The sequence below is a fragment of the Scleropages formosus genome, chromosome 2 (genome assembly GCF_900964775.1).
Source record: "Scleropages formosus chromosome 2, fSclFor1.1, whole genome shotgun sequence".
Classification (NCBI taxonomy): domain Eukaryota; kingdom Metazoa; phylum Chordata; class Actinopteri; order Osteoglossiformes; family Osteoglossidae; genus Scleropages; species Scleropages formosus.
Window position 1 is genome coordinate 7,059,506 of NC_041807.1, and position 13,176 is coordinate 7,072,681.

The window sequence follows — 13,176 nt, forward strand, 5'->3', positions numbered from 1 at the left end:
ACGTCTGGAACACATAGGGCAGCTGGTATCATAGTGGTTAGAGCTGCTTTCTTCGGAACCAAAGGTCAGAGGTTAAATCCCAACTCCAGCTGTAACACTGCTGAGCAAGATACTTACCCTGAATTGCTCATCTGTGTGGGTAAGTAGTTTTACATTATAAGTTGCTTTAGAGAAAAGCATCAACTAAATGAATAAATGTACATGTACGGCATATATTACAGCAGTCAGAGGTTGTGGCAGTTGTACTGACAGTAGAAGTGTTTTGAAATCTGAGAACGTTCAATGTTACTTTCTTAAAGATTCTTTCTCGTGACTCTTTTGATAAGTTCTCATGACCTGTTACGATTTCTTAATGAATGAATGAATAGCTTTACATTACACAGACTACACGAGTGAAAGCAGCAGACATTTTTATGAATAAGAGCAGGACAGCATACCTTTTGGTGACACTCTGTGAAAGTGTCCATTATGAGGGCCTTGCAGCGATGCTCTGCCCACGCAGCACAGTAAGAGAAGCGTTCACAGGGAAATGTCTCATTTACAGCATCTAAGCAGGGTGGGGTGGTCGTTTTCCAGCTATTTCCAAACTCCAGCGCGTTGGTCACTTGAACCAGTGACCGTGTTTGCAGGTCGTTTGTCTCATCATCATCAAAATTCCCACACAGTCCACACACTTTTTGCTGTTAATCACACCAAGAAGGTCAGAGGTGAAGATCACACAGGGAGCCCATATTTTCAGAAAAATGTGCACTCATTTATTCTGAATTTAAGTTGTGTTGATGTCTCCCCTCAAACAAAGTATTGGCTGTATTTTCTCAAAGTCTCATTCATTCTCAGTGTGGTGTACTCAGTCAGGTCAGGGTCACTACTTTTTTCCATATGTTAGCAATATATGTGTGTGTTTTTTTTTTTTTTTAATCATTCTGAGAATTGTACTGTAAGTTACTTTTTAGTGATTTGCTTTCATAAATGCAGTATAAAGAATAAATGTTATGCTTTTAGTAATTAAACTGATACAGTTAACTGTATGTTAGAAATTGTATATAATGTCTATTAATTATACAGTATTTTAATATTTTATATTTACATTTTATATTAAGTTATTAATGCATGAAATTTTAATGGTAAACTAATTATTCCAAAACATGGAACACTATACTTGTAAGGTGTCCTTGCTGAAATTAGTTTTAATTAAGTTCTAATCAACAGGAATGAATTCAGGTTCTGAGTTCAGGATATTTTGAAGGTCCTTCATTTTTAACGTACTCTCGCTGAGGAGTAATCCTGCCTGTGCTATAGTACACACGCTACAATTTTACAACAAATAACTGAATTACCAACCTTCAACATTTCGTCAGCTATGATGGTCAGTCGGGTATTCTTGTCCCAGATGACAGTCAAGCCCATACTGGGAATGGATATTTCAATGTATAGGACAAAAGTGTGGACTGAGTACAGGACCACGTTCTCAGAGGACTGTGGCTGAAGAAGGTTCTCCTTCACATTCATGTCCTCAAGTGTCAGTGTAACCTCACCCTGTTCAAACGACAGCAATTTGTGAAAACGTCAGACAAGAGTCAGAAGAGGAAGAAGAAGTGAAAGCAATGTGGAGTGACACAGGTCCAGCACCTTAAGATTGATCACAATGACGCGAGCACACGTTAGGGCTGCATCGCAGCATGGAACACTCTCAGCCGTGATGGAGAACGACCCACTGGATCTGCCACAGGAGTCCTGCGAAGCAACAAGGCATCATAAGAAAGTTGACCAAACCAGAACCCTCCTGTTTTGCAACAGCATGAGAACTCATTGCACATCTGAGTTTTTTGCAGTTCTGTCTGTCTGTGGTGAAGTGAATGACTGTGTCGATCAAAGCGTTTACAGCATCAGTTGTGTAAAGCCACATTATCAGAAATTTGTGGACCTCAGCTGAAAATCAACTTCTTAATACTTTTCTGGCCTTGTGTTCCTCCATAGCAAATACTGAATTAGCCCACAGTGTGTCCCTCAAGGTTTAGCAGGTCATCCTGCATCTCACTCATATTTGTTGATGAATTAGTGAAATTTTGTGCTGCAAATCTGTCTTCTATGGAGACACTAAAGGTCAGGAAACAGTCTGTCATTCCCACTCTAATACAGCAGTTTTTAAAATTGTTACAACTACTGCAAAGCGTGGAAATGAAGTTGATATTTCACAAGTTCAGTGCTCAAGCTCAATATGACATCCTCTGATCTGAACTGTAAAGAAGCTACAAGCACATCAGGCTAGAACTGCAGCACCAGAAGGTATCTGGAACCCACATTACTGCATCCTGGGAAAACTGCTTTGACACAACCAGCAAAGACTTTGGTATCACACACACACACACACACACATTTTCAGAACCGCTTGTCCCATGGTATCATCTTGTATTAATGTTTCCCGAAACATTGTGAATAAAGCAAGAACCCCAGACCAGAAGTAGTAATCACTGTGAAATTTACCTCAACCAAAGTGTACTGACAGTGCCCATCAAAGTGGTACCATTTGGAGTCAAAGGTCTTATAATGTCCATTCCCGTACACCTGACACTTCCCGGGACATTCTTGGGAGAGACAGTTCCATTTCCCACCCTTGCAAGTGCTGTGGAGTCAGGGTGGAAACCGCTGTGTTATACACATTTTCACAGCTTTATGATATTACATTAAAGTTCAGAAGGAATACCATATAAGTAACATATTTACAACTGCTATCATTAATGAAACATCTGGTACTGCAGTGGTTAGTGCTGCTGCCTTTAGACCTGGAGGTTATAGCTTCAAGGCCTACTGGTAGGGCCCTTTAACAAGGTACTAACCCTAAACAGCCCCAGCAATATTACCCAGCTCCACAACTGAGTAAATAACTATAAGTTTCTTTGGAGAAAGGTGTAAGATAAATTAAGAAATGTATTGCTTCCCAGTTCATTCAGAGTGGGGATTCAGGTTTCAACCTGTTGAGGAATTACAAAATTATTTATAAATGCAAACATCACACATGTAAGCAAAAGAAAAATCAGTCATCGGAAGATTTCTGATCTGGAAATATGAAGGCTCTGCTTTCTTCTTGGGGCAGAAAATTGCATACTCACCATGTTTTACAATTGTCTTCTACCACATCTCCAGATCTGTATTTTTCTTCACCAGACACACAACTGCAGCTCTCACGTGGAACACAATTGCCATAATGGTCTTCATATAGGCCAGTTGGGCAAAAACAGCCGCTCTGACAAAGCTTGTCCTCAATCTAGAAATGGACATTTGTTGGCACATTGTTACGCTGGAAAGAGTTTGTTTACAAGGACTCTATTATTATTGTTGTTGTTGTTGTTACTGTTTCTGTGTTGTTTTCAACTTACCATAGGTTTTGTCAAGGCATCACATGTTCTTTGAAGTCCAGAACAGTGCTTGTATGTTTTTGGCAGAGGGCAAGCTAAGAAACGGTAAAACACAGTAAAAGTGCACTTCCTGCACTTCATACTCATAAGCTTACATAAAGTAGTCAATGGATGCAGTAAATTTACAAAGTTGAAACAAATCCTTCCTACTTTGGCTATAAACCTCTCTTTGGTGTCACAAAATCAAAGTGTAATTATTACATGAGTCTAAATCAAATCCATATTCTTCATAAACATATCTGACAAAGTTTACCTGGTTTCTCTGTGCAAACAGGCTTTCCGTGTTCACATGTGCTAGAAAAAGCAGTAGAGATTGTAAGCTTCTGCAATATGATGTAATTCCATAAAAGTACCACATTAGTTCCAATAGCTATTGACGTACTATCAGTGAAAAACCCCAGAGGTTACATTTTTGTAGGTAGTCGTGTTTCTGAATGACATTCTTCACAAAACGTACCATTTTTGTCCATTGACCTCCACTGGCTCAGAGCCTGAGAACACCTTTCCCCCATAGTAACAGGAGCATTCTATCCTGGGCACACATTTAGAGTTTTCACTGAGGTACGTTCCCTCCGGACAGCCACAGCCCTCGACCGGGTCACTGACCCCCTCACAGGTGGGGTCCGGCTCCGACAGAGACCGGCAGGTACGGTTACAAGCCTGCATGTTGTATTCAAACTTTTGGTTGTGGTCGCACTCAGTCGCTGCAATTCAAAATGACAGAACAATGTTTGAAACGCAGAAAAGGCCGCGTTCTCTCATAATTCTGACATAGAGAGAAGCAGAGTTTGAGCATGGAGCGGATGGACTTACTGCAATCTATGACTGTCCTCCAGCCCTCCACTGTTTCCCCCTGTTTGGCACAAGCCTGGGCGTAGTTGGCCAGCACCACACAAAGGCATTCTTCCTTATTTCCGGAACAGCCGCACTGGCTCTGCTCACAGGCCTGCAAACATCACGACACATTGTACAGGTACAGGAACACAGCCCAAGTGTGTCTCTACTCTTGTTTCCTTGCAGACACATTCTTGGGTGTAACCATCTCATCTCGCTCTTTAGTCCACAAGGTCTCTTAAGACCTCATTCCAAGTTCCTACACCTTTTGAAAACCACTGGCATCAGACTGACAACCAAGGCAACGCAGCTTCAGCTCCATCACATGCTCAGTACACACTGTGAGACTGTCTTGCATATGTTTTGCTCCATATCTGGCTCACAAAGTCTGACTTAAAAATGTTTGGCACACGCAACATGCGGCAGTGACGATATGAGAGAACAGAGCCACCCAAAGTGAAGTGCGACAGCCTCCATCAGTCATAACTGTCAGCAGCGCACATAGGGTCTGTTGCAGCTGTGGGACTGTCAATACCCAAAAAAGGAACATGTGTGTGTCAACAAGACCACCGTGTCACATCTTTGGTTTCCAGTCTTTGCATGGGCCTCAGCGAGGGCTCCTTTCCACCTGTGTACTATATCATACGGTGTTCACAGTAAGTTCCTGCCAAACAGCTGGTAGCGTAGTGGTTAGAGTTGTTGCCTTTAGACCCAAAAGGTTGCAAATTCAATCCCAATCTCTGACTGTACTATGCTTGAACAAAGTAATTACCCTAAAATTGCTCCAGTAAAAATGACCCAGCTGTATAAATGGGTAACTAATTGTAACCTTAATACTGTAAGTCATTTTAGAGAAAAGCATCAGCTAATTGAATAAATATAAATAGAAACAGATGGAGAGCTGAAGAGCAGTCCTTTGCAGATCTTGCACACTGTTGTTCACTTTCACTTTGCCTGATGGTTTGCTCCTGTCACATGGTCCAGGTAAACCATTTATATGTGAAACCACTACACTTGGACCCGCCTGCCTGCCTTGGGCGTTGTCCTTATACTAACCGTGGCAACACTAGTATTTCTCATGGGATGCCACAGGTCTCAGACACATATTGTGGAGAAGAGTGCCTTACCTCAACAAAACTGTCAACTGTTACCATGCTGTGGCACGCAGCAAACTTTCCATTTGGATCTTTCAGGTACAGACATTTAGCTGCAAATTTAAAGAGTTAATGTTGTTGGTTTATGTTACACAACTTTGATTGCTTATTTTGCTACGCTTCTGTGAAAAAAGTTGGTTCTCTACATCATAATAAATATAATGTCGACTGAAGCAGCTGAGTCATGATAGAGGGTAAGAGGAGCGTTACCTGGGGTCTGTGAGATGGTGCATTTCTGACCAGGTGTGCATCCTGGCTCAGCCCAGGACTGCGCAAACACCTCCGACGAGCTCTCAGGATATGACGTAAAGGAGATGAATTCATCCGTCGTGATATCGTTATAGTTTCCACAAATTCCTAAGAAGTCAAAGAACTGCCGCTTCAGCGAACAGCGATTAAACTAGAGGGTTTACTGTATCTCACAGACAAAGTCATACCTTTTGTTTGGCCTTTCTCTTGTGCTGGTAATGTCAGATACAGCTGGACTGTTGGAGAAACTCGAACTTGTAAACTCATCCCAGTGGAAGCGTGCAGTTGAACGAACATTGAACTTTGCCAGAATACCGTAACATTTTCTGGGGGAAAGGAAGCAAAAAATGAAATAATTCTGTTACAGACAGTATATTCAGATTTGAATATCCCTCCATCCATCCATTTTCATTAAGCGTTTATCCTGGTCTGGATCACGAGGGTCCGGAGCCTATCCCGGAATAATTGGCCACAAGGCTGGGGGGAAAGCACCCTGGATGGGACCCCAGTCAAAATGGAACATTAAAATACAAATATGTAAAATCAAACCAGAGAAGGTAAACGTGACAGTGTCTCTCTGGGAGCAGTGTAAAGGGCAGTAAGTAATGTTGTATTCCTCTCGGAGGTGTCGCTTTGGAGGAAAGTATCTGCTAAATGAAGAAATGTCCTTGCACGGGTAGTATTTTGTGAAATAATAATAAATTGTGTTAAAAACAGTACTGTATTTGAGTATGTCATACATCAGGAAACTGCTCTGTATGAAATAACAGTCAAAACATGTGATGAGAAAGCACTGTATTTTATATTATTATTGATTTAATAAGTACTAACCGACAGCTGAAAATGTTCAACGTTACTTAGGTTATGAGGAAAACTTGGAACGATAACATCTTCCACAATCATTAAGTATAACCTGCAGCGTAACAAATTCTGAGTAATTCTCATTATTTTGTTTCATCAGTATGAAATAAATTGCTTGCTACAATAGCAATAATTATTGTGTTTTTCTTGTGCTCTTCTTTTACCATGGTGGGAAAATGCAAGAAACCAGCTGATGTAGCGTTAGATCATTTTTGATTATACAATGTTCATGGAAAAATTATACACAGAGATGACTAGACTCTTAAGAGTGAGAATTACTTGTTCTTTGCTTTCTGGCAGAATTTGTTTTTATTTACCATTTTTACTGGTTTTCCAGAATGACTGTGGTTTACCATTAAAAACTTTGTTCATACACCTTTCATGGATGTAATATTTAAGACACATAAACTAACTGAACAATCAGAGCAGCAGTGGTGTACTGGCTTAAGCTGTCACTTTGCAACTGAAGGATACAGGTTCAAATACCTCCACTAATTTAGTACCTTTAATGAAGTTATTAACCCTGAAGCGTCTTTGCTAAAATTACCACAAATGGGTACATAATTATAAGTAGCTGGGTATAGTATTTCTAACACTGTAGGTCAGAATGGAAAAATGTCACAGCTAAGTGATTGAATAATGACACAAGAGAAATAAAGTCTCTGCTATTCATACAAACCGGTGCGATAGACATCTTTGATGTTTTTATCACCAGCTTGCACACCGTCCATGGAGAAGGTAAATGTAGTCTGCAGGGAAAAAAAAACAGCAGATTTCAACATAACTGACTGCAAGTAACACAATTTTACACTGACAAAAAGACTGAAATATTTATGCTGATAAAGAAACAGGACGTACCTCAAACATTTTCAGCAAAACTTGGCTAACAGTAAAACTTGTGGTAGAAAAGGAAACTGAAAGAGTCCAGTATCTCCCCTAGTAATAATGATAAAAAAAGCAGAAAAGTGACTTTGGCAGCCAGTTCACATCTGCAGTTAAATAATGATCAAAACTGTTGCTCTTTCAACTGTATTTTTGCTTTTGTAAACCTACCACAGCATGATATTTACACATCCCAGGTAAGGTGTAGTATTTGCCATCGAAAGTGGTCACATATCGTCCTTCGATTGTACAGATGGCGGGGCACGTCTTCTTCTCGCAGGTCCAGTCTCTGCCTTGACATTTACTGTCAAAAAGATGGGCAGTTTCTCTTTTTCAAGACAGCACTCTCAAGGATCACGAGTATCCAGTGTTTAGCGGATTCCTCACCATGTCTGACACCGTTCATCCAAAACAGCACCATGTGGAAGCACTTGGCCGTTGTGGACACAGGGACAGTTTTGCGGAGCAACACAGAGATTCCCAGGCTCCAGGTCGTTGAGAACAGTACCTAAGAGGCAGCAATTCCACTGACGGTGTTTACTTCACACTCAGCTGCACCTGTAGTCCTGCTTACCACAAAATCAAAGTATCTGAGGCCTCCATCGACTTGTGCGTATGTATGTGTGTGCATGAGGGTGTGCTTGTGTGAAAGCTGTTTCAAGAGGTGAAATATTTATGAAGGTCTGCTTGAGCTTGATGCAAGAGGCATTCGGTTTGAAAAGCTCCTGAACAAACAATAACAGGAAGCCCTTTGTTTGAATAAATATAGTGCAGTGCTCAACTTGGCAAAAATGATCATTTATTTAAAATCATGTTTTGTGGCAAAATAATCATATCTCATGAAGGAACATTCTAGGGAGAGCCAAGTTATTCGTCAGTAATGTCAAGAACACACACTTTTTGAAACCATTCAAGACACTCACCTGGCGGACAAAGACATGTGGTGATATTTTCTGAATTTGCCACATCTGACTGTGAGCTTGAGCAAATCGGTGAGAAGGCGGGCCCAAATTCTTGAAATATAAGGTTTCCAGGGCAAGTTGGTTCAGCTACATTTGAATAAAGAAAACGTGTTTTAAAATGTGTTCTATGTTAATCCAACAATCCGTTTGAAAAAAGCATCAAATAAAGTTCACTGTGATCAGCACTGAATACCACAAAAGAGGGTATAAGGAATAAAGGGTATAAAAAATCTCAGGGCCAAAAGCATTACAAAGTGAGACATCGGGCCCTGTATTCCATTCTCTAAAACTACCACACTGAATGAATTCACAGGAGCGTTACCCTTGATTTTTGTTTCAAACATAAATAGCACAATTTCTACTTCAAACGCTGCAACTGTTGTGAAAACGCTACTCACGGCAATTAGTTCTAATCCTCCAGTCTGAGATTTCAGAATAAAACTCCAAACAGTTGTGGGCAATTTCATTAAAAAATGGACAGTAAATTTCCGGCCGTTTTTCAAAGCCGTCAACATTGTGCCCACAAAGTGTCATTGTCCAGTCCAAATCACTGAAACAATTTGTCATGTAGGACAAAGCTTGACAATCAACCTGACAAAAAGAGAGTGACAAATTAAACATCTGGTACGAAATGCAGTTTCAATATTAACCTCAGAGAAAGTTGTTTCATTTTGTCTTAGATGTTTGAAACACAAACCTTTGGAGAGGGTAGCGACTGGTCTGAGTCCTGTGTATACATTGCTTGGACAAGACACTGTTCTCCTCGGAGTACATCATTTGCTGGGTTACCATCTGCAGTGAAATGAAGAGACACTGAGGAAGGTGACACTTCTCTAGTCCTTCCGGCAGCAATTGCAGCGTTAAATGAAAAAGTACCCACCACAAAAGCCGGTCAAGCCTTTGATATCAGATGTGTCCAGCTCCACCTGAAATGGCAGCATTGTTCATCATCTCATGTTGAGCGCATGCATGTGACACTAAGGAGTCCCACAGTTCCAAGATTTCAAGACAGTTTGGCTAAAAGACCCATGACCTCTTACCCAGAATAAACTGATCTCATTCCCAAAACTTTGCCATAAAATGGAGAAAGCTGCTGGCAGGACCTTGCTCTTCATCTTTGTGTAGATGCCATACTGGAAGATGTGCCGATACATGTCATTGTAAGGAACAGACACGCTGGCGAAAGGGAACCACAAGAAGAGTTAACCAGGGCTTTGAAAGTCATCCAGAGACAAATCATTTATCTTTATTTATTTACCGTGCAGCTCACTGTCTCTCTTAACATTTGCTCTTCTCTCACGGGGGTGGCACGGTAGCGCAGCAGGTAGTGTTACTATGATACAGCACCTGGGCTTTTAGATGTAGGTTTGAATCTGCTTCAATCTCTGCGGAGTTTGCCTGTTCTCCCTGTGTTCACGTAGGTTTCCTAAACTGCAATAGTGTGTGTGTGTGTGTGTGTGAGTGTGTGTGTGTGTGAGGCTACCCTGCAGTGGATTGTCACCACCCAGTGATCCCATATCACCACCGAGATAAGTGGTTAACGAAAACTGAGTGACTTCTCTCACAGAATTGTCCATCTCCTCAAATCCACCAACCTTTGCCAAAAAACTTAAGCGACTTTGGTGCTATTATTCTAGAGTACTCTGTTAGCATTTGTCAAGTGTAAATATAAAGTAGTGAAAATACATCCCTGACTGGACACACAAACATGCCTCAGTTGGCGTGCTGTTAATAGGATGGAATGCACTAAAGGTCAAAATCAATGATCCTTTGAGCGATCATATGTACAGCTGTTATTTAAAATAGTGAGTATGGTGCTCTATTTGATAGTGGTCATGTCTAAAAAAGAAAAAGAAGAAGTTACTGACCTTTGGTCCTCCACAATGATGTGACCGTTCTCCAGAGAGATTTTGGCATTGTTCACATTGATTACAGCTCTGCTGATGAGGCCACTTTTTCCACGAGTCAGAGTGACTATGACGTCCACCTTGTCGTGCGTGAAGGTAATGAAGTTGAAAGGACAGTCGGACCGCACGTAGAACTTTTCTCCTGTAAGAGGCTGAGTGATCCCACTCCCATAGGTTTTACATGCTGCAGAGTAAAGGAGAGTAACCACAGAACATGAACAAATAGGTGAGCAGGGCTGTCACAGCTTCTCTGCTATTGTTACTATTTACCGCAAATACAATAAAATATGGGAGAAAAACTACTTTGCATGACTGAAGGACCATTTAGATTTATTTAGTATGTTATACAAGGATCCTTCTAAAAAAACATTACTGTTACTAATAGATACAATTGTGTTAAAATGTATTATGCATTATTTTGTAAATATAGAAAATACTGTAACACCTTGCGGTATTATTTGTTATTTAATTGCTAAGTAAGTTTGTTGTTACGTTCATGCATTTTATTGTGTTATTTCCCATCCAGCCATGGTTGTTCACTGTTCCTTATCTCAGGCCGTGGTTGAGAGAATGCGTGTTACCTAAGGGTTGTGGGAGTGTGCATGAGGGGGAACGAAAGAGTGAGACTGTGAGAGAAGCTGTGTAGGATGAAAATGCACACTTGGTCTATTAGACTTGTTCTTAAAGGTATTTATGTCATTGGTTGTGGACGATACAGCAGTCCATCTTATTGATTGGAACCATAAAAAACCTCAGTCCTTTTGAAATTATCTCTAATACGGTTCTGTATCATTCGGGTCATTACAGTAAAATAAGCTAGAATACAGCAAAAATAAGCTAAAATAAGACAATGGCATCACTGCTCTGTCCACATATAAAATAGGCAGTTATTTGTATTTAATGTGGGGGGTGCGGTGGCGCAGTGGCTTGGACCGGGTCTTGCTCTCTGGTGGGTCTGGGGTTCGAGTCCCACTTGGGGTGCCTTGTGGCGGACTGGCGTCCCATCCTGGGTGTGTCCCCTCCCCCTCCGGCCCCACACCCGAAGTTGCCGGGTAGGCTCCGGTTCCCCGCGACCCCGTGTGGGACAAGCGGTTTGGAAAATGTGTGTGTGTGTGTGTGTGTGTGTGTGTGTGTGTGTGTGTGTGTGTATTTAATGTACAACACACATTTTCTAAAAGGTGTAAATAACATCATATGACAATTTATTATTATTATTATTTATAATTAACATAGTATGCAACTAATACCTGTATCCAAAGTGACTGATAGGTATAAAGTACTTACAATGTACTTACAGTGATTACTATGTACACTGTACTAAACTCCCACACAATCACTCAGAGTTTAAAAAGCAGAGCAATATAACACAAACACACACACACGCACAAAAAGCAATTTAGAGTCATCATGCAAACACACAAACTCTAGACACACTGAGCAGGGATCAAACCCACATCCAATTGCACAGCCCAGGTGCTGCAGGACACTATGTCAGCTTGTTTGGTAGATCTGAATTTATTTGCATTGTTTTCATTGATTTATTTAATCTTTAATGTCCTATAATAATAATAATAATAATAATAATAATAATAATAATACTCAACAACAACAAGCCAAACAGTATTATACAGTAATTAATGAAGGGAAAATTTTATGTTGTGTTATGATAACTAATGTCAACTATTGAAATAATTGCATTAATTTCAAGGAATTTCATGTTTTACCATAAAATTTAATAGAAATTAGTGCCAGTTTCTTTACTACTGAAACTAATGGTATTTATGTCTTTATCAGTATTTACTATACAAGGGATTTTTTTAGGAACCCATTACTGCGAGGAGGGGGAAGGCTTTGTTACTAACACTAAGGACAGAAAATATCTGGGAAAGGAAGAGCAAACAGGTCCAACGTAACAGTTAAATTTACATATCGGGTATTTGACTATAGGAGGGACATGGTGGCGCAGCGGGCTTGGCTGGGTCCTGCTTTCTGGTGGGTCTGGGGTTCGAGTCCTGCTTGAGATGCCTTGGGACGGACTGGCGTTCCATCCTGGATGTGTCCCCTCCCCCTCCAGCCTTATGCCCTGTGTTGCCGGGTTAGGCTCCAGTTTACCATGACCCCAGGCAGGACAAGTGGTTTCAGCCACTGTGTGTTTGACTGTCTGTTTGCCTCGGCTACCAGCCCTTCTAGGGGCTGAAACTGAGCTGAACTTTCGTAATAGTGGCATTTCTGACAGTAATATTGCACTGTAATACTGTTATAGTGCAAAATAATATGTCTACAGATAAAATCTTTTTTTGAAAAGTATCCTACTTTAAGCTTCATCTTAAGAATTTTCACTGAAAAAAATGTTTCTACTTTAAATTTAAAATACTCTTTGTCTTGGGGGGGTGTGGTGGCGCAGTGGTGCAATGGGTTGGTTTGGGTCCTGCTCTCCAGTGGGTCTGGGGTTCGAGTCCCACGTGGGGTGCCTTGCTGTGGACTGGTGTCCTGTCCTGGGTGTGTCCCCTCCCCCTCCGGCCTTATGCTCTGTGTTGCCGGGTAGGCTCTGGTTCCCCACGACCCCGTATGGGACGAGCGGTTCAGAAGGTGTGTGTGTGTGTGTGTGTGTATGTGTGTGTGTACTCTTTCTCTTCTGCAAACATCTCCAGTTTTGTTTAAAGAATAATATCGCCTTCAGAGAAGTTACATGAAACTAAATAGCAGGCTAGTAAATGTATCAATGACACATTGTTTTAGTTTGTTAATGATAGACAGTTTCACAGTATTCGCCAAACGAAACATCAAAACTGTGGATTTCCATCATCATATAAAATGTAGAGAAGTATATACCATATCCTGTATATGGACTGAACATTTGACCCTCTTGTCTCTACATCACCTAACTGCTGCATATAGTTGCATTACATTC

At 40.9% G+C, this 13,176-nt stretch overlaps 1 protein-coding gene across 1 annotated transcript; it reads right to left on the reverse strand.

Annotated features, from left to right (window-relative positions):
• Positions 1–294: 294 nt before the first annotated feature.
• On the reverse strand, positions 295–12,590 carry LOC108927226 (mucin-6-like). Its single transcript, XM_029249956.1, has 23 exons — positions 12,579–12,590; positions 10,227–10,501; positions 9,399–9,534; positions 9,239–9,284; positions 9,056–9,150; positions 8,757–8,949; positions 8,320–8,445; positions 7,784–7,904; positions 7,568–7,700; positions 7,373–7,450; positions 7,194–7,263; positions 5,842–5,979; positions 5,615–5,761; positions 5,378–5,457; positions 4,230–4,362; positions 3,874–4,120; positions 3,670–3,710; positions 3,378–3,451; positions 3,111–3,265; positions 2,485–2,623; positions 1,630–1,734; positions 1,342–1,536; positions 295–680 (listed from the first exon to the last, which is right to left on the reverse strand). The coding sequence occupies exons 1-23, from the start codon at positions 12,588–12,590 to the stop codon at positions 330–332; spliced, it is 3,090 nt and encodes a 1,029-aa protein (XP_029105789.1). The 3' UTR covers positions 295–329.
• Between the last annotated feature and the right edge of the window lie 586 nt (positions 12,591–13,176).

What these genes read in the sequence shown, in the direction of transcription:
- LOC108927226 (XM_029249956.1), bottom strand. An exon ending in CACATGTCTTTGTCCGCCAG is followed by an intron (nt 7,905 to 8,319) that starts GTGAGTGTCTTG and finishes GCTGCCTCTTAG; the next exon opens with GTACTGTTCTCAACGACCTG. An exon ending in CACCATCTCACAGACCCCAG is followed by an intron (nt 5,458 to 5,614) that starts GTAACGCTCCTC and finishes TTAAATTTGCAG; the next exon opens with CTAAATGTCTGTACCTGAAA.